Consider the following 22,227-nt stretch of genomic DNA (forward strand, 5'->3'; position numbering starts at 1 on the left):
AATCTTCAAAACTCTTTTGAAGTCCACTGGGTGCAGAACATCCCCCACTGTGCCTGAAAACCAAGGAACTAGAACTGGAGACAGCTGTTGGGAGGACAGCAGCGATAACAAATAGGCGCCCTGCAGCGATGGCCGCCAACGGCTACCTACACCCAGCCCTGGGATTCGGAGGATGCAGAAGGAACATCTGGGCTCAGCTATTTCATGCTATTGGCCATACACTTCCAAGTGGGAGGTGATGGCAGTTTGGTCAGCTGTTTGCCAACCCAGGAGTTGGGTAAAGGTTGGTAAGAGATGTTATTAATTTTAGCACCATTTCCTTCCAATAGTCTCATTTTAATACAATACAGGTTAGTAGTGACCAGAAAATACTGCTACTGAATTGAAGGATGACTATACAATGACTTATATCAGATTACTTGTTGCTTTTAGTTTCTAGTGTCCCATAAAGAATAGAAATGGAAATTGCTGACAAGAGAGTGCCTTTGCTAGGCACAGTTCCTTTTCTCCCCCCACTGGAGAGGACGCTGCGACCTTGCTACAGAGTGTCCTGTGACTGCCCAGTGATGTAGATTACGCTCCTACCCCGGGAGGGGCAGCTTGAGAACAGAAAAGCAACAGTTGGAAGACATTTATATTACCTCTGTATTCAGCTCATTGGACTAGCATCTTTCTCATTTACTCATTTGTCCATTTATTCATTTGTTTTAAAAAATGAGGCCAGGCATGGTGACTCATGCCTGTAATCCCAGCACTTTTGGAGGCCAAGCTGGGAGAATTGCTGGAGCCCAGGAGTTTAAGACCAGCTGGGCAACATAGGGAACCTTGTCTTTTCAAAAAATAAGATTAGCTGGCTGTGGCGGTATATGACTATAGTTCCAGCTATTTGGGTGCCTGAGGTGGAAGAATCACTTGAACCCAGGAGTTTGAGGCTACAGTGAGTTGTGATTGTACCACTGTACTCCAGTCTGGTGACAGAGTGAGATCCTGTCTCAAAAAGATATAAAAAATTAAAAATAAAATAAAAATTAAAAAATGTATTGAGTGCCTTCAGGCAGTGTTCCAAGCATTGGTGAACAAAATGGTGGGGCTAATGCAGAAAAGAGTATCATTTTTGCACATATTTCTCTGGGTTTGACACTCTCTGGAGCTAATATGGACTGTTCCACATTAGTAAGACATTAGTGGGATTGAGAAAGGGCTGCAGGTCAAACTGCATCCTCTTTCCCAGACCCCAGAACCTCAAAACAAGCAGTAAAACAGAGAATAAGAGGACTGTGGGTGTGCCCTCCTCTGCTTTACCAAGGCCCAGTATCCCAGACACTGGCCACTTGCTTTTTCATATCCTTTCCTGAGGTTTCTTCTCACTGCTAGTAAATAGCAGTGCAAGTCTTAATATATTATGAGATAAAGCCACAATCACGATGACTAACTCCATGCAACATAGGAAAAACCTCGCTGAACAGATGCCACAGAGCCAAGCATCTCCCACCCAGCCCTCTTAGTGTCTAACATGAACATCCTCACAGAGCAACTCCACTGCCTATTACGGGGAGGCCTCTAGCTTCAGCCCTAGGGGCAAAAGTAAGGCAGGGCTCAGCAGTGTTCCAGAAATCAGGGGTGCTCAGGTAGAGAAGCAAAGTGGCCTTCCCAGGGATAGGACACTGAGGTCAAAAGGAAAGGCAGGAAAAGCCACAGAAGAATTGGAAGTGGCAGGAAGTCTAGACAGAGTGAGCAATGGTTGGGGGAAAATAAATTAGGATGAAAACACATTTCTTTATTGTAAAAGCCACAATCAAGGTGCAGGAATTTTGCTGTTGACCTGAACAACAAAATGGGCCTTATGCTCTGTGATGAGATAAGTGAGTAAGGGGTGAACCAAGAGGGGTGGTTCACATGGAGTGCCTGAACATGATCCTTCACCGACAGGGAGAAGCCTTGGCCAACAGAACCATTAATAACTGTCTGCTCCCTTCATTTGTGTAAGAAATGTGATTCACTCCAATAAAACTGGCTATTGGCAGAGGGGAATCGAACGTCTGACTTGTGAGTCTAAAAGAGCCAGCTGTTCCAGCCTCCAGGACTCAGTGAGAACTTCTTATTTCAAGTTAAGTTCCCAGCTGTCCCACAGCTTAGGAAAGGGGGATAAACCCAGTCACCCCCACCTCTAGACACATGCTCCAGCCAGCAGCAGGAGTGTTGCAGATTTCATCAGCTTCTTAAATGCATTAGCGGTTGAAATTAGACACCTCGGTGTGGTTTAAGAGCAAGACAATGGCCAAGTGAACCCAGGTTGGGATAACAAATGAGACAAGAGTCATGAGAAAAGGCCTGAGGTCCAACTTCCAATTGAAAGGTTTTCTAGCCTCCCTGAAATACTACATCCACGGGCCCCACACCCCAGTGGCCTTGGGATCACAGCGGGGGTCCTGCGCAGGGAAGTACACAGGCACTGAGTGTTTATGGTAGAACTGTAGGCGGGACAGGAGCTTTGTGACGATGTGAGGATATTCTCTGGACAGGTCATGTCTTTCTTCAGGGTCCCGATCAATATCAAAGAGCCAGAGGGTCTTGGTTGGTGGGTCTGATGAGGGTATCTCAGAAACATTGTATTGAGACGGTGGAGGGAACCAGTAACCACAGCCTAGCAAAGAAAACAAAACAGTTTACTGAGGGAGAAGCACAGAGGCAGGTTCTAATTTCACGGAAGGAGTCTGAGGCCAAGGCTGCACTGGGTTGTGGGTGTGGACACATAAAAAGATGCGGCCCTAGATGCTGTCTCTAGATGTTTCTCAGACTCGACTTCTGGTGCTTTAACTAGACATGTCTCACTGCTTCACAAGCAAGGACACCAGAAATGTGTGTGCATGTGTGTTTGTCCTTGTCACAAGGACTGGGGCATAGGGGTGCTCCTGGCATTTAGTGGGCATGAGCTAGTGATGCTAACGTCTTGCAATACATGGGATAATCCCAGTCAAAAAAGACTTGTCATATTGCAAATGCCAAGAATGTTCTCATTGTAAACATTGATTAATTACATCACAGCCTTAACCATCATCCCACATATTTTAAAAGTATTGAAAAGACATTACTCTTAGAGAATATAATCAGAGGAGCAACCTCCTTCCCCAGCTATACCACTGGTTGAGGGTGTAGCTCTCAGAGACTCTCTTTGTTGGCTAAATGTGCTGTGCTTGATAGCCACACACATTTAAAATCCGTATTTTCCATGAAGCATAAGAGTGACATTTCTTCCTTTCACCCAGCTACAGTTAATTCTCTCTTTCTCTCTCTCTTTTTTTTTTTTTTTTTTTTGGTTAGGATGAGTAGGTTAAACCATTCCTTCTTATCTCCTCATTCAGCAGCCCCAGAGATATGTTTTGCAAAAGGCATTTGTTACTTCGGTAAGCTTCTCCTTGATGATCCATTGGGAAAGCTTACTTGCACCATGACAACGATGGAAGCTGTGTCATTGGGAACAGGCGGAGTCTTAGAAGTGGGAAAAGAAAACCCTGAATAAATAGGTGTCTTTCTAGGACATATATCAGGAGGGATCATGAAAGATTAGAAAGACAAATTAAGATTTCAGGTATCTGAGCAAAGTGAGGTGAGTGGTAGGCTTAGGGGCCTTGAGGAGGAGCCACAGAGGAAGAGGTGGGAAATGGTTAGAACAAGAGTGATAATGTCCTCTCTTTCCAGAGAAATGGCCGTGGGAATCAAATCCCAGGAGTGCAGATAGACTGGAGATACTGCCCTGAGGACACAGCCCTGCTTTGTCTACCGCAGGAAGGGAAGTTTGCTAAGCTAAGCACTCTACCTGGGTAGCCCGTGAGAAGTTTCCAATTTCCATGTCTAATGGCAGCATGGACAGATGTGTTAAAGGCTGAATATTCTGGAAGAGAAGAGTCATCCTTTGCTGGAGCCATGCTGTTCCTGGGACCTGGGAAGAAATAGTTTGAAAGAATTAGATCGCTGTTATTGGAACGTGTTGTTATAAATCAGCATTTTATATTCTTGCAGAACAGTAGCTTTTATTCAACACTGGAGTGCAAATGTGTATCTTGCCACAGAAATGAATCTTTTATTAAATCCAAACAGAAAGCTATAGTTACATGAAATGTCAGTCATAAACCACTGCAAATATAAAGGAAATCCCAAAGAGATTACAAGACTAATTCATCCTTAAAATCGCTATATTCTGCCAATGTACAGCTAGCCATATGCAGAACAGTGTTCTGTTACAGCAGGGTGACTTTTTTTTTGGTTTTTGTTTTTGGCTGTTAAACATTTAAATACATTTTCTGTGTATACTTATACCTATGTAAATAGTATAAGAAATTATAAAATTATAAAAGTACATTTTAATGCAGTCATTTCAAGCTATGAGAGTTCATGCATGCCGTGATAGAGTACAAAGATTTATTTTTTAACAACTCTTACGGAATCTAAAAGTGAGCAGTGCTCAGTTAACTATTCAGACAGGATAACTATGGGGGTAAGAATAAATTTGGTATACAAATTTTTGACTGGTATCATGGATTATATTAATTTATCATTTTTGAGATCTTATATTAATTGATCATCAGGTTGGTTTTTTGCTTTTATGGGGAACAATTACTAACCTCTACCACCTCTTAAGTTTGAAACCAATTAAGAGGTAGAGGATACACAGATGGAACAAAAAATACTGCTTTTGTTACTGACAAAATCGACTGGAGAGAAATGGCTTCAGATCCATGGCAGAGAGATCTTGTTTGTAATTGACCCTTGACTTAGAAAGATTTAACCCTCATCGTTGATCTTGCTGAACACCCAATGGGCTCCCTTAGAGCACACAGCCGAGAGCAGACCAGAGTGCTTACATATATCCAGGTGACAGGCTGGCTGGAAATTGGACAGCAAAAAGGGTCTGGGTTGAACGTGCTCAGTTCCTCCTTTTGAATAACTCCTTCCTTTGCCTGATTATGAAAGGAGTGAACAAGGCAAGAGTTCTACTCTTGTGGAAGACCCTGGTGGGTCCACGAGGGCCCTCACCTCACTCCTACCTATGCATATGGTTGAGGCCTAGCTGAATAACATATAGTCTATTTTAAGCCCACATTTATCTGTTAGCTTTTCAGATATGGTCATGGTAATCATCTTGGGATCACTTTGAAAGGTTGCTGAACCACCAGCCTAATAATTAATTGTCATAATATGTGATATGTCTGTAAAAGTATAGACTCCATTGGAGTGGTTAACCCAAACGTCTGCCTTCCTTTGATAACAGACTTTGAGAGAACCCTTATCCTCACCCAAGCAGGACTTCTGTGCTCCTGGGGTTTTCATGCAGGGTGTGTCGGTGGTGGAAAAGGCGGGACATGCCATTCTTTTGACAGTCTTTTGGAAATGACCTTGTAGAGACAAGCTGGAGACAGATCTAGCAAACACTGGTGTTTTCAGAGCTTCAGTCTCAACAATCTCAACAATCACACAGCAGCAAATCTTTAGCACCAAAGAGGAAAATATTTTTGACTTCTTGTTTCTCTGCTTGTGGATATTTTGGCTCCAATACAAACGGATGCTTCTAGTACTTGAGGTGCATGAGCATGTCTATCACAGGAAGTGGTTGCTAACATACAGACTGCGGTAAAAATGTGAACCCTCATGGTTTACTCCTCACAAGTTTGTATGAAGGCTACGTTTTGATACCAAAGAATGTTAAGTAAAACAAGCATGTTTTGTGAACATAAACAAAAAAAGGAAATTTAACTATCTCATCTATACTTATATTTATACACATTTTTTTCTTAAAACAAACAGGAACATAAAATACCTAAACAATACATAAGCCTAAGACTAAACTATGAAAGATACTATTATCTCGACTTTATTGTTTTCATTTTGAGAAACTAAACAAAGGGAAAATTACAAAGAATAATATGACTAACACCCTATGAACCATCACCCAAAATGAACAGATGTTAACATTTTGCCATGTTTACTTTAAAAAAAAAATAAAAGAAACTGGACAATAAATACGAAGTTGAAGTCTCCTTTGTCCCTATCCTCAAACCCTGTCCTTTCATTTACTCCTCTAGAGGCTGCTGCTATTGCGACTTCAGTGCATCCTTCAGCCATTTTAAAATGCAGAATACATATGTGCCAAGGGATAATATATAGTACTGTTTTATGCTTTACAAATGTATGTGTGTACTGTTGGTGGGAGTGTAAATTAGTAAAGGTGTTATGGAAGACAGTATGGAGGTTCCTCAAAAAATTAAAAATAGAACTACTATACAGTGCAGTAATCCCACCACCAGGTATTTATCCAAAGGAAAGGAAATCAATATACCAAAGGGATACCTGCGCCCCCATGTTTATTGCAACACTATTTATAATAGTCAAGATATGGAATCAACCTAAGTGTCCATCAATAGATGAATGGATAAAGAAAATGTGCTATATAGACACAACGGAATACTATTCATCCATAAAAAAGAGTTTGTTGGTGAAGCCATCTAGGCCTAGAGTTTTCTTTGTGGGAAGATTTGAAATTATTGATTTAATTTCCTGAGCAGGTATAGGACCATTTAGATCTTCTATTTCTCCCTTTGTCAGTTTTGATAAATTGTATTTTATTAGGAATTTGTGTAGTACGTGTGAACTTTTGTTTTGTATTATCTTTTAAATGTTTGTAGTATCTGTAGTAATATTGCCTGTTTATTCCTGATATTGGCAATTCATGCTTCTCATTTTTTTCCAAGATACATTTTGCTAGTGTTTAACTGATTTTATTAGTCTTTGTTTTTTTTTTTTTAGATAGAGTCTTGCTCTGTCACCCAGGCTGGAGTGCAGTGGCGTGATCTCAGCTCACTGCAACCTCTGCCTCCCTAGTTCAAGAAATTCTCCTGCCTTAGCCTCCCGAGTAGCTGGGATTACAGGCATGCACCACCATGCCCAGCTAATTTTTTGTGTTTTTAGTAGAGACCGGGTTTCACCATGTTGGCCAGGCTGGTCTGGAACTCCTGACCTCATAATCCGCCCTCCTTGGCCTCCCAAAGTGCTGGGATTACAGGCGTGAGTCACCACACCTGCTCTGATTTTATTAGTCTTTTCAAACAACAAACTTTTGGCCTTGTAGATCCTATCTGTAGTATGTTTGCTTTCTATTTCATTAACTTCTTTTATCTTTATTATTTCCCTCCCTTTATTTTCTTTGGGCTTAATTTGTTATTCTTTTCATAACCTTTTGAATAACAGATATTCAATATTTTCATTTCCAATACGTACATTTAATACTACGAATTATCCAAGCACCAATGTAAAAAATATGTAGTCTGAAGTTGTTGGGCTCAATGCTCTGTATATCATTTAGGTCAAGTTTGTTAACTATGGTGTTCAAATCTTTTATATCTTTATGGTCATTTTTGTTTGCTTGTTCTATCAGTTACTGAGAGAGCTATGTTAAAAATCTCTCCTATGACTGGATAATTATTTTGAAAACTCTCTATTTAATTCTAATAATGCTTTCCTCCTTTAAATCTACTTTGTCTGATGTATAGATAGCCCAGTTTTAGCTGTCATTGTTGCTGTTGTTAGTACTTGCATAATATATTTTTTCCATCCATCTGTCAACATGTGTGAGACTCTTTTGCAATAGAAAGAAGTATAAAACAGGGTGTGATAGGCAGGATAATGGTTCCCCAAAATGTTGACATCCTAATCTCCCAGAACCTATGAATACATTACCTTCCATGCCAAAAGGGACTCTGCAGATATGATTATAGGTAAGACTTGTAAGATGTGAGGATTATCTCAGATTTATCTGGGTGGGCCTGATCTAATGACATGAGTTCATAAATGCAGGGAGTACTTCTTGATTATGGTCAGAAGGAGATGTGGCTGCAGAATAAGGGTCAGAGAGATGGCAACTTTTCCTTCTAATCAATAGGGAGACATAAGAGGAATTTAAATATATTTTTTAAAGAGTGTATCATAGAGTTCACATATGATCAAATTCACCCATTTTTAGTGTAAAATTCCATGGTTTTTAGTATGATATATTCACAAAGTTGTATAACCATCACGGTAACATATTTTAGAACATTTTTATCACCCCAGAAAGAAACCCTGCACCATTAACAGTTAATCCCCACTTACTCCCACACCCTCCAGCCCTAGGCAACCCTTAACCCACTTTGTGCTTTGGATTTACTTATTCTGGACATTTTATATAAATAGGATCAGACAATATGTGGCCTTTCGTGTCTGGCTTCTTTCACTTGGCATAATGTTCTCAAGGTTCATTCATTTTGTAGCATGTACCAGTACTTCTATCTTTTTAAATAATGAATAATATTCCTTTCATTCCTGTATATTGCCAAAAATACACCACATTTTCTTTATCCATAAATTAATGGACACTTCTTTCTTTATACTTTTTGGCTACTAGGAATAATGCTGCCATGAACATTCATGTACAATTTCAGTGTGGATGTATGTCTTCACTTCTCTTGCGTATATATCTAGAAGCAGAATTGCTGAGTTATATGGTAAGTCTATGTTTAACCTTTTGAGTAACTGTAGAGCATCAAAAAATGGCTGAAATGTGTTCTGTATTACATTCTCAATTTTATTCTTTTTAGAAACAGGATCTCACTCTGTCACCCACGCTGGAGTGCGATCTTAGCTTTAGCTCACTGCAGCCTTAAACTCCTAGGCTCAAGTGATCCTCTCACCTCAGCCTCCAGAATAGCTGGGACTACAGGCACATGCCATCATGCCCAGCTAATTTTTTATAGAGATGGAGGTCTTGCAATGTTCCCCAGGCTTGTCTTCTGGCCTCAAGCAATCCTCTCACTCCAGCCTTCCAAAGTGCTGGGATGACAGGCATGAGCCACCACACCCACCCAATTTCACCCTTTTGTATACAGATATCTCAGTTGTCTCAGAACCATTTGTTTGAGAGAGTATTCTTTTCCTCTTTAATTGTATTGGTAACCTTGTCAAAACCCAATTGACCATAAGTATGAGGGTTTATTTCTGGACTCTCAATTCCATTCCATTGACCTATAGTTTTTAAAAAATTGGTATCTATCTATCTATCTATCTATCTATCTATCTATCCCATCTGTCTATCTACAGGGTCTCACTGTGTTGGCCAGGCTGGTCTCAAACTCCTGGCCTCAAGCGATCCAGCCTCCCAAAGTGCTGGGATTACAGGTGTGAGCCGCACACCTAGCTGATCTATGTCTATTCTTATGCCAGTACCACACTACCAGGACTTGTCAAGCTTAGTAGTAACCTTAGAAATCAGCAAGCCTGAGTCCTCCCATTTTTATTTTTTCCCAAGATTGCTTCGGCTGCACTGGGTGTTTTCATTATTAATTTGACAGTGTATTGGATAAACTGTCAGGAACAGAGACAGGAGGCAGAGGTTTCTTAGAATGTTAACAAACTTTTAAAATTTCTTTGACAGAGTTGGAGTAGATTCCGATTTAAGAAATATTTGTTGATTAACAACTGTATGTGGTAATATAGCACTGTGTTCTGGAATTCTATGACATGAAGTGACGAGCAAAGTGACATCTAAGAGAAGTTCCCAAGGTGAAATCCAAGATATTTGGTGACAAAATAATATAAAAGATAAATAAAATCCAAGGTTTTGAGTTTGGTGATTGAGAGAATAGTGTTGATATTGGCAGAATAGAGATGTTGAGACGGGAAATAGTGGGGAGTATAGGATTCTGGAATGAGACATACTGACTTTAAGAATTAACTTGAGCTCAATGTAGACGTCTCCACGACATATTGGAGCTATAGGACTGGCCTCTGTCTGACAGACTGAGGCACACACTAAGCACCACCCGCAATGCAGTGATCGCTTAACCCTGGAAGTGGATTCGCTGCCTATGGAGGGAAGCAAGAAAGCAGATGCCCAGAAACAGAGCACTGAGGGCCAAAGGAAAACAGCAAATGGAGTAGGGAAGAAAATAATATGAGGAAGTGAACCAGTTAAGCAGGACATCGCAGAAGCCAAGAGAGCAGAGGGTTTCAGATGGCGAATCAGAAGAGCCAAATATTCCATCTATTAGCTTGATGAATGGGCAGAAACTAGGGAGTTAAGAGAGAAGTATAAACAAACAAATTTTTCTCGTTTCCCTCTGAGCTGAAAGCCACCTCTGAGATAATAAAGCTTTCTGGCCAGACAGAAATATTCAGCTATAAGATGGATTAGCCGTGTGTATTGATTTTGGATGGGAAAAAGGAGATCAGCAGAAAATTTTAGGACGGATGAAATATGTTACATAATATGTAGTAAACTTACAGCACTCCTTATCTGAGCAACCCCTAGAAATTGGGAGTTGTTTGTTACCAGAATGAGGTGGCCTGGTGGTGATTTCAGCAGAGAACTGTGTTCTCCAGACCCAAAGTAGGTTCTGGAAGTAACTCGGAAGTTGTCTTGAAATAGGATGGTGAGTTAGTGGGTAGGGGTCCAGGTTCACCATCTCCATTTCAACAGAGTTCAACTCCTTAAGGAAGAATCTATAATATCTGCTAAATATGTTGTACTTCTCTACATTTTTAAAAATTTATTTATTTATTTTTTGAGATAAGGTCTTACTCTGTTGCCCAGGCTAAAATACAGTGGTGAGATCACAGCTTACCGCAGCCTTGAACTTCTTGGCTCAAATGACCCTCCTACCTCAGCCTCCTGAGTGGTTAGGACCACAGGCATGTGCTACCATGCCTAGCTAATTTTAAAAAAATTAGAAAAAAAAAATTTTTAAAGAGGCCACTATGATTTTTGTAATTGTCTCCCTACATTACCAGGCTGGTCTGAAACTCCTGGCCTCAAGCCATTCTCTCACCTTGGCTTCCCAAAGTGCTGAGATATTACAAGTGCGAGCCATCATACCTGGCCTACATTTTTGTTTGAAGAAAGGGTCCATGGCTAATATATATAGTTTGAAATACACTAATTAGTGATTGGCAATGGGTTCACCAAACAGGGAAGGGACTGAGGGAGGCCTGGAGATACTTCTGATCTTCTTGAAAGGCAATCCTACTCTCTTGACTGCACAGGGCATCCTCTTGACCTTGGAAAGTATTGTATAATACAGTCTATGATTGTACTTTTAGGAAACACAGTATTTTTCATAACGACGCAATTTATGTTTGTTGTATATACGTTGGAAAATACAGAAAAACATGAAAAGTAAAATAAAAATGACCTGTTAATTTATCAGTTGCTATTAACATTTTGGTATATAGCCTTTGAGACTTTTAACTACATAATGCTTAAACAAAATAAATATGTGAGCTGATCTGCAAATAAGAAGAGGAAAGTCCATGGAAGACAGGAAGTTTTCATGCCCAGAGGGAAGAGCATGGTAGAGATCAGCAAGAAATTAGTAGAGAACCTATAATCCAACCAAAGTATGAAAGCAACCAAGAACCAGTTTGGCTTCTGAAGAGGGAAATGATGTACAAAAGCAATAAATCCCAGAAAGGCAGTTCTTAACGATGCATGTACAGCAGACTGGAGTGATATGGTATGGGGTCTACAAAGTCATCACAAAGGCCACCGTCGTATCCTGGAGGGCAGGCTGCAGCTGACAAAATGGTGAAAAAGAGTGAATTCAAGAAGGACTGAATTTGTACTATAAAGCATTTGGGGTAGAAGCCATAGAGAGAAATAATAATAATAAAATAGTAATAGCAGCTAATATTTAGTAAACATAATACAGATGAGGCATTGTTTTAAGCACTTTGTATCTAATTTAATCCTCGTGAAAGCCCCATGGATGAAGAAACTGAGGCACAGAGAGGTTAAAGGCACATAGCACCATTTGGGTCAATATGAGGAATATGTTTCCACCAGACAGAGCTTCCCCAAGACAGAAAGAATGAGTTTCCTTGGGGAGGGTGATTTTCTGGCATTAGAGGTGTGCAAGCAAGGGCTTGGCAGGGTGGTGAGGGAAGGGTGGCACAAACAGTGCTGGAGGGTGAACGGCAGGGTCCAGAGGCACTTCCTCTCTGAAATGCTGCTCAAGTACAATGAACTGGGCATGATTGGAGAATAGGACTTAGGAAGACCTATTGTTGTGACCCTGAAGGAAAGCAGTGCTAGGGATGGTAATAAGGATGGAGGAAAGGGCTGTATCATTGAAGTGGCATCCTACCAGCCCTTCTCCAGGAGGCCATAGTACACAGTAGTATAGAACATGCACTTTTGGAGCCAGACTGCTTGGGTGTGAATCTCAGCTCCATCACTCACTGGCTGTGTGATTTTAGTGTTAGCTGGCCTCCCTTAGCCTCAGTTTCAGTATTGTTGTGAGGTCTAAATGCAACAATACACTAAAAATGTCTAGTACTAAGTACAGCATATAGAAAGTGCGCAGTAAATGTTATTACCACCTGTGCAATCTTGGGCAACTTTCTAAACTTCCCATGCCTCAGCTTACTATCTATAAAATTAATATAACAGTAGCAAGTGAGATAAGACATATATAGTGCTTAGTAGAATATCTGGCATATTGTTAAGACTATTGTCAACATTAAAGATAATAATATCTAATACTTAAATACTACATGCTTATAAACATAAAACACTGCTTTAAGTGTTCTATGTATAACTTATTTAATCCTTGCTATATGAAACAGATAATAACATCTGTCAATAACCATCACTGAGTGGTAGCTATTATCATCAGTATAATATAGTTTCATCTTCTTTTACAACCTCTTCTATCCAAGACCTTACAAAGAGGAGGAAAGGAGGCAAAAATCACTCATATCAGAAAAACAAAATAAAACCAAATAAAAAAACAACCAAAGTCACTTCTCTGGTGTGGATTTAGAGAGGGTCTATATTTGCTCCCTCGTTTATGTTCCAGAATTTGAAGAGGGTTGGGGTAAAAAGGATTTATGTGTGGAAGCTATAATTTACCATTTTTAGTCTGTAGCCCCTTTTCTGTCTGGTTTGTTTGGACTGCCATTCATTTCTACTGAGTTCTATTTGTTTCTGATCATTTTACAATTTACGAAGATCAGCAAAACTTCATTCTCTACTAATAACCCATCTGACTTTCCCTGCCAGTGTGATGCCACCTTCACACTTAATGATGTATGCATATTTACTTACAGTAAAACTTACTCACTTGGGCTAAGTGAGAAAAACACCCCAGATGTCCCAGAAATTTGGTTCTTGAAGAGTTTTCTAATCTGGAAATTCTGTCGAGTATGTTTTTAATGTACAGGCAAGATTTAGGTTTAATTAGCAACTATCTTCAACTTTTGTACTTAAAAGTTCCTAAAAGTAGCTTGTTTATTATGTAAATCAAATGTGTCTCTTAAAGTTTATTTATGCTAAAGTTTAGTTTATACTAAACATCTGATTGGCTGATCACTTCTTTATGGCTCACTCTAACAAAAGTTCAAAGGATCTCAAACTCAAAGTGAGGTTCAAGTCATTAAGGTCCTTCATGTGCCAGCTAGTCACAGACCCAGAGCCTGTGAGTCCCCCTCCCAGATCAGCGCACCCAGGCTGCATCTGAGCGACTGCGCTAGTGCACATGTGGCTCAAATCTCCAGTCTGCTCGTGGTTTTGAATGTCCCAACAACTGCAGGCTTTGGCCAAGGCCACCCTCTCATCTTGCTGTGTGGTAAGGGCTTACATATCCAGACGTGCATGTGTGCACTGTTGTCTAGGTGTTTGTTTTTAAAAATCATCGTGGACCTAAAAATAGTTTTCTCCTAAAATTAGTTCCCTAAAATACACTGACTAGAAGCCCCACACTCTGAACTGATGCTTTAGTGAACCTCTTTGCTTAATTTTTGAAGATGAAAAAAGCCCCTAACAGCTGGGAAGTGGGGCTATGCAGAGCTGTTTTGGATGGCACAGTGGCATGCCGTATGCCAGGCATGTCCAATCTTCTGGCTTCCTTGAGCCACACTGGAAGAAGAAGAATTGTCTTGGGCCACACATAAAATACACTAACACTAATGATAGCTGATGAGCTAAAAAAAAAAAAAAAAGAAATTGCAAAAAAAACTCACAATGTTTGAAGAAAACTTCATGAATTTTAAGAAAGTTTACAGGCACAGTGGCTCACGCCTGTAATCCCAGCACTTTGGGAGTTCGAGACCAGGCTGGCCACCATGGTAAAACCCCGTCTCTACTAAAAATACAAAAATTAGCCAGGTGTGATGGTGCATGTCTGTAATCCCAGCTACTCAGGAGGCTGAGGCATGAGAAGCACTTGAACCCAGGAGGTGGAGGTTGCAGTGAGCCGAGATCGCACCACCACACTCCAGCCTGGGTGACAGAGTGAGAATCTGTCGCCAAAAAAAAAAAAAAAGAAAAAGAAAAAAGAAAAGTTACGCATTCAAAGCCATCCCGGGCCATGTGCAGCCCGTGGGCCATGGGTTTGAATAAGCTTGCCCTATGCCATCACTCTGGTTCTGAAAAGTAACTCAGAGAAATCAATCACTGTTCAATAGCCTTTAGAACAAGCTCTTTTTCTTATCTTATAAAGTCGTTTAACCACTCTGAGTTCCTGTTTCCTTGTATGCAAAAATGAGAACCAAAATACTGCCTAAATAGAATGAGTGTGAAGAGGAAATAAGATTCTACACGTAGTGAGCATTCTGTGCACCATAAGTGCATGGATTCTCGGTACAGGTCTCTTGAATTTCCACGGCGGTTGCCATAAGCCCAGGCAAACAGGTAAAACCGACTAACCAACTGCAAGAAGTCATTTCAATATATGTTGAACCTATGGCCTCTGACTGACAGCTGTCAAAGTCAAGGTGTGACCAACTGCTCAACCCTCTTATGACTGTGAGATCTGAACCAGCTGCTAAGGGAACAAGATATTGTTAGAAAATTATGTGGGGAAAATGTGGTAACACCACCTAAATTCTATATGCCACACTACAGGTCTGGCAAGAATTGTAAAAACAGAGTGAAACAAAACAGAGATTCCCAATTCTGGTTCTGCCTTGGAGTCACTGGAGCCTACAGTCCCTTTCATACCTATCTTTGGTTCCTTTAGTCTAGCCCAGCTGAGCCCTGGCCTCCTGTTTGGCCCAGCCTGGCCCAACATAGGCTGCCTGAAATTACCATCTTCTGCAGCATCTGTTGCACTTATGATGGTCTTTGCACAGCTATTGCCCTAGGACAGTCCCACAGAGGACTTCCTGCCTCACCAGGTAGCCCATGTCACGGATGGTCAGCTGGAGCAATCTGAAAAATCTCAAATGTGCCTCCTATAGTATCCACCCTATTATTTTCATGCTGCCTGCAGTGGGCACCTAGGAGACATTCAACTCCCACTCCTTAGAAGACAACGCTCTTTTTCCCACCTCCACACTTATCTTACACATAGTGGGGACAGGGAGGAGCAGGAAGTTTCTACTCTAATTGGCATTTTTATTTAAAATAGATTTTATAGCTAAATCAAATGTTTATGAGCATGGATGTACTCAGTTGGTCAGTGAATTTCAGAATGGAAGAAACAAAAAGATGTCCTCCCAACTGCTTGGGAATCAGAGTCTGGAAAGGAAGAGTAAGGAGACAGCAGAGAGCTGAGAAGTGTCCGGACCCTGTGGCCGTGGTCCGCCCAAAGTAGATTCATTTATTTCGTCAACAAATACTTCTTGAACTAGTCCTAGTTGCTGGGCACACAGCCAGGTGGAGGAAGGTGGGGAGAAAAGCAGTGATGATCAATTATGATGGGTGTTGTGGCTAGGGATGGGGGCTCTAGGAACGCAAGGTGGGGACCTTGATTAGTCTAGGGAAAGGAGAAGATCTCCCTGAAGAAGTGATGTCTTAGATGAAACTGGAAGGCTGAATTGGCATTAGAAAGATTTCAATTTTTATTATTTTTTTTTGAGGAGATGAGGCAAGTATGCATGTGCTGGGGCAGCATGGGAGGAAAGTGGAAAAGGAGAAGAGTGATCTGGGCAGAGGCACAAAGCAACGTAGTACATTCTGTAGAGCCTGTATATTTAGGCCCCAGAAATTCTCAAGTTATATGGTTTCTGCTGCAACCTTAACTTGAGCATAAACATTTCTTTAGGCATTTCCAAATATCTAACCACACTGCTGGAATCAATCTCATCCTGTAGGGGTCTGCTTCCCAGGCTTACTATAAGCTGGCTATAGGTGCTGTAGTGGATTCTAAATTTGTTTGCTATTAATTTTATGAACTGATTTCTCATTCCTGGGCTTGTGGCCCTGTTAAAAACAAAAACAAAACCCACCAGGGTTCTTGGCTTAAAAGGGCAATTCTAATTCATATATCATTTTGGAAAAAAAACAAAACACAGAATGAATTCAATAGTCTTCAATTGCACAAACATGAAATAAAATAAAAACATCCAGTGTTTATTGAGGCCAGTGAACTAACACTGAGTAGTAAGAGGGGAGGGGATGTCCTAGTGTAGAAGCAAGAGTAAATGTGACCTGTCCTGAAATAGGAGCCTAAAGAATCTAACACAAGGCAAAGAAGACAGGACCGATAAGGGAGGCAAAAAGAAAACAGAAAACAAAGAGGAGAGGTGTGTGGGGGAGAAAGGCAAAGGGAGAGGTGATAGGAAGGAGTAGGAGGGAGAGGAGGAAGAATGTTTTATCAGGCAGGATATTCAGGGAGTATTTACAAGCCATTTTTTTCTTTTTACCCTGTCTGTCTCACTGCTTGTCAAACTTTTCCAAAATTAGGTGAGGCCAGTGGGGTGAGAGGGATAGAATGAAGCTCAGAGTAACTGGGGCTCAAGCATCATTTAACGCCTGACTGTCACAGGCACTTACTAAACATGTGCTGTTCTGTTTTCCAGTTGTCCAGGCTGCCTCTTCACTTTTACCAGAGCTAATTAATAGCAGTATTAGCAGCAAGATTGAGATCCCTGGCTTTGGAGCCAGACTAAATGGGCCAGCTCTCCTAGTTCATAACTCTGTGACCGTGGGCATTTTACTTAGCCTCTGTTTTCTCACTGATAAAATCAGTAAGTGCCTCAGAGTTTTTTTTCTGGATAATTAAATGAGATAGTACATTGAAAGCCCATAGTAGGGTCCCTGGCAGATAGTAAGGTCTCAATAAATGTTAGCTATTATTATTATTATCATCATATAGTAGTTATTGAAATTACACAGTTAAGGCAGTGGTTTTCAAACTTTTAAGGACAAAATCTTCCTTCCAAACAAACTCTATGCAGCTGCCCAGCAGAGGTGGCCAATGTCCACCTTGGTTCACCTTTGGGAGTCTCCAGAGGTCCCTCCAGCTCCATGGACCCTAGGGGGATGCTGGTGGCCCAGGGCACTCTGCTGGATGCCCCCATGTGGGTGTAGGTACATGTGGGGAGTGAGGGGACCTGGGAGCCACGCCAGCTTTGGGGAGGAAGGGGCTGGCTTGTGGGTCTAGATTATAGACCTTTCACAGGCACTGTGCCTTTCACGGGCACTGCCACCCCTTGGGGCCTGTGCAGCTCTGCCAGCGTGTACCAAAGAAGAGTAAAATAGGGAGGCCTGACCACCATTAAATATTGCCCTCATTCCCTCATTTCTGAACTTGAACCTGATTGCCGCGTTTTTCTTTTACACCCTCACTACTTACTTAGAATCTTGTCTGTCCTTGGTGAAATTCTTACAACACGAAACAGGAGTGTTGGGAAAAATATGCCAGACATGAAGCTAATCAGAAAAAGGTGAGGAGGAATATTACAGATGTTATTTATTACCTACAGGGGACAAATCGAAATGCTCATAATTTTTATATATGCACTCCACATGACGTATTTCAAATGAATCTTAAGTTTATGATTTTCAGTTTACAAAGTCAATTTCTCTGACACCTACTCACTCAGTTCATATTTGATATTTTAAAAGTCCTAGTGAAAAAAGAGCTTTGATGTGGCTTACTCGGCCTAGACAGAGTTCAAATGTTAATCATTATTGCATTGTGCATAGTAAGTATTCAGAGAATGTGCTGGTGTTACAGGGAACTTCGACAATTGGTTAATGTCCGACATCAGCCAGGAGTGTTGATTGAGCAGTGTAAACTAAAAACAACAGAAAACAACCATTCAACGAATCCTCAACTCATGACCATTGGAGTAAATTAAGCCACCTATACCTGAAATAGGTTGACGAGAGCTCTTCTCATGCTTCGGTTTAAATCGAGTCTTGAAAAAATAACTTATTTCATATTATTCATTTACTTACTAAACAAATACCTATTTTGTTGATCACTATATGTGTTAGACACTAAATCTTTAGAATGAGTAAGCTGGAGTCCAGCAGGTAATAATAAAATAATTTTGTTTAACCACCATAAATTATAAAATAGTGGAATAAACACTTGTTGCCTGAATAAATAAAATGCACGAAGTGCTAGGAGATTCCAAAACACATACCAATTCCCCAGGAGGATGCAGGAAGAGCTCTATGGATGGGCCAATGCAATAGGTAAAGAAAGAGTGACAAATATGATCAAGGCACAAGGAGGGTCTCTCTTTTTGAAATTTTCTTCTTTCTAAGGTGTCCTTCCCCTTTTCAGTCTCTAAGTGAGACAATGCGTGCAAAGCACTTGCTGTAGTGCTTGGCACAGAGAAAATGCTCCATCTGGGTTAGCTCTCATTTCTACCTGCCATTCTTTTTTTTTTGACGGTGTCTCGCTCTGTCACCAGGCTGGAGTGCAGTAGCACAATCTCGGCTCACTGCAACCTCCTTCTCCCGGGTTCAAGTGACTCTCCTGCCTCAGCCTCTGGAGTAGCTGGGACTACAGGTGCACGCCACCATGCCCAGCTAATTTTTGTATTTTTTGTAGAGACAGGGTTTCACCATGTTGGCCAGGATGCTCTCAATCTCTTGACCTTGTGATCCGCCTGCCTTGGTCTCCCAAAGTGCCGGGATTACAGGCACGAGCCACTGCGCCCAGCCTCTACCTGCCATTCTTTCCAGCCTCATTTGCTTATTCTTTTTTCGCTGTTCATCTCTTCAATGTTTTCATTCCTCTAGTTTCCATGCCCAACATTTTTCTGGGTATTCTAGACTCCAGAATCTTATCTCTAACCCAGACTGTTCTTTTATGTATCCAACCATAGTTCCTCTAGTCCGGGCGAACCTGCACAGGAAACAAAGCCCAGCCTTCTCACTTCCTTCTCACATCACTCCTTCAATGGTGCTCCACTCCTGTATTTCACATAGGGATATTGACATCCATCTCCTGGCCTTGGCCATCAAAACACGTTCAACCTCTTCAGCTTGCCTCTCCTTGTATCCACCATGGACAATAGCTTACCTACTCTCGCTGGCTCCATCACCTTTCTGCTGCCCCCATGAGCCATCCTGCTTTTTGGGGTAAGGGGAGGAATCACAGAGATCCTGTATATTCAGCTGCCCCTAAGATAGCTTTATGGGTAACCCCTCTCTAATGTCCGATGTGCACTGCCAAGTCCTGGGCTCCCAAACTGGGTGCCTTGTCTCCACTTCTTCTGGCTGTATTTAAGGTGGAAAAAATATACGGACTGAGAAGAGAACAGGGAGGAGGATGGAATTCTGGAAAGAAACACTATTTGAAAGGCAAAGCATAGGGGAAGGGGCCTCTAAAAGGCTGAGAAGGAGGAGTTAGACTAGAAGAAGGCCTCAGAAGCCAGGGAAAATACTCCATGGAGAAAATGGTTAATGTCAAAGAGAGGGAAAGTATGAGAAAGCAGGAAAGGAGATAACTGGATTTGGCAACAGGATGTTATAGATGATGTGGAGACAGAAAATGCACTGAGCTTTTAACATATAATGGCCATAATAAACATGAACTTGCGGATCTGATGAGCTGGTAACAACAAAGATAAGATTGGAAGAAAACCAAGTATTTTTTTCTAATCATCCTCCAATTAAAGTGACAACAGACAGCCATCTCCAGTTCTGGCACCAGCAGATGCTAATCGAATACAGAACTAGGGCCACCACTGAATTCACATTTTTGGTCTGTCTCTCTCTAAATACACGTTTTTTTAAAGTAATTGGTAGAGTCTGTCAACAAATGGTTATAAATAGGCATTGTGTGTAAGAAACAAAAAAAAAGGGAAATTAAACCCAAAATATTCCTCTTCAGCCTGTGATTATGATGATGAGCATGGCCCAGACTGAGTCTCTGGCAAGGGATGAAAGGAGAAAGACCCCCCCGCCCCCAACATGGCATTTAGTGCAATCCCAACCACAAATCCTCACCATCCAAAACGCCTTGCTGAAGGCTGGGCTCACCCTGTGTTGTACAGTTCATATTCCGGCGTGCAGGAAAGACGTGTCTAGGCTCTGAGCACATTTTTGGATAAGGATGAAATAATGTTCCTTTAATACTTAATTTGGAAAAACGGCCCTGCCCACGGAATCAGCCTTTTAATGGCTGTCAGGTGGGCCTGCCCCCTCCGGGAAGCTTGGTGATGCCATCCCTCCTGACCCCGGGAGCCCATACTGGGATAGCAGTGGCAACAATTACAGTGCAGAAAACTGAAGCTGGCTGGCGTTCTTCCAAGGGCAGCCCTCCACAACATTGCTATCCATGGCCCAAACCCAGGCATGTTACACAAACCCTGTAATCACTGACATGAGGGCCACTAGGTGATGCTTGCCAAAGGTAAAAAAGCAAACATTTGAGACAACTCTTTCTAGCCCCCTCTAGTTCTTGGCAGCAGCCCCTGAAAGTAAGGATGTTTTATATTTTGAGAAGTTATCAGGGTCTCACATGAACTGGGATTCAGAACACAATTTCTCTTTCCAATGAAAACTGGAAACACATCTGAGACAGTAAGCAAAGATGGTTTCTTAGCTCTACAATTGACTTAGAATGAAATATGAAGGAGTTGCCACCCAACTCTTCAGAGCAGCTTTGAAAAGGTTCAGCTTCAGAGGGCACCTGCCTCAAGTGCTCAAGAATCTGTAGATGCGGATTTGAATTTGGCAGCTTGATTATGGAGCTCAACAGAGAGACATCCTGAGATTCCTGAAGCCTCAGTCCTCTCTCAAACAATCCGCGTTAACTTTCACATCCATAATCCCAGTGTGCTTCCTGAGAAATGCCAACCGTTAGACACTTCAGCCACATCCATGAAATGACTCACTTGAGGGGCAGAATCTGAATCTGTGCTGGCTAGCCGAGTCTGGAGAGAGACTCCCTCCCTAACAGTCAGTTTGTCTCTTTTCCTTCCCCTGATGCTGGTGCTCGCCTACTCACATGAAGGATGACGTGTACATCAAAATCCTACTTCTGAACCTGCATACGGAAAACCAATTAAGATGGGGAGAAAAATGAAACAGAACTGAATTTTCCATCTGACTCAAACAAGAATGTTTAGAATCAGGCAGATTTAGAAATAGAATGGAGGGGCCTGCTATCATAGTAGAGGCTCATTTTACTAGAGGATGGTACCCTACAAAGGTGTAGGTGAGCAGAACCCCACAGAGTCAAGGCAGATTTTGAAGCTTTGGCTGGTTGATCTGATGCCCTCTCCTGGCTCTCATACGGTTTGGCAGATGAAAAATCTGGATAGCAGGGAAAATTTGAAAGACGGAGCCCCAGGGCAACACCCCTACACCTTGTGACCAACCTCTTTCTTGGGGAAAGAAGGAGTATGAATGAAAAAGTGGGAGTATTTGTAAGCAAACACTCTGTGACAAACCCGGAGTTGGCTTCCTGAATGAGCAAAAGAAGCAAAGTAGGGGCCAGGCATGGTGGCTCACGTCTGTAATCCCAGCAGTTTGGGAGGCCGAGGCAGGCAAATCACTTGAGGTCAGGAGTTCAAGACTAGCCTGGTCAACATGGTAAAACCCCATTTCTACTAAAAATACAAAAATTAGCCAGGCGTGGTGGTGTGCACCTGTAGTCCCAGCTACTCAGGAGGCTGAGGCGAGAGGATTGCCTGAACCCTGGAGGCAGAGGTTGCAGTAAACCACGATCACGCCACTGCACTCCAGCCCGGGTGACAGAGCAAGACTCAATTTCAATTAACAAAAAAAAAAGAAGAAGAAGCAGCAAAGTAGGAAGCTGTGCACAGAGGCTGGAGGAGCACTCACAGACTCCCCTCCCCACCATGCATTTTACCCAGACCTCTGTTTGGGGCTGGAGTTCCCATAAAAAGCACTCCCCCTTAACTGGCCAAGACTTTGCATTTTAGAGGGGGTTATATATTAAAATAACAATAATAACAAATCAACAAGAATTTTTTGAGCATCTGCCATGTTTA

General features: G+C 41.7%; 1 protein-coding gene across 1 annotated transcript in view; it reads right to left on the reverse strand.

Moving 5' to 3' along the window:
• Positions 1–1,756: 1,756 nt before the first annotated feature.
• Positions 1,757–22,227, reverse strand: part of ARSB (arylsulfatase B) — a 193,133-nt gene continuing 172,662 nt past the window's right edge. Inside the window, exons 7-8 of the mRNA XM_055297911.2 lie at positions 3,818–3,940; positions 1,757–2,644 (exon numbers count right to left, since the gene is read on the reverse strand). Of these exons, the coding sequence (XP_055153886.1) occupies positions 2,379–2,644; positions 3,818–3,940 (389 nt within the window). The 3' untranslated portion in view covers positions 1,757–2,378. The remainder of the gene's footprint in view (positions 2,645–3,817; positions 3,941–22,227) is intronic.

This window comes from Symphalangus syndactylus, chromosome 11 (genome assembly GCF_028878055.3).
Source record: "Symphalangus syndactylus isolate Jambi chromosome 11, NHGRI_mSymSyn1-v2.1_pri, whole genome shotgun sequence".
NCBI lineage: Eukaryota > Metazoa > Chordata > Mammalia > Primates > Hylobatidae > Symphalangus > Symphalangus syndactylus.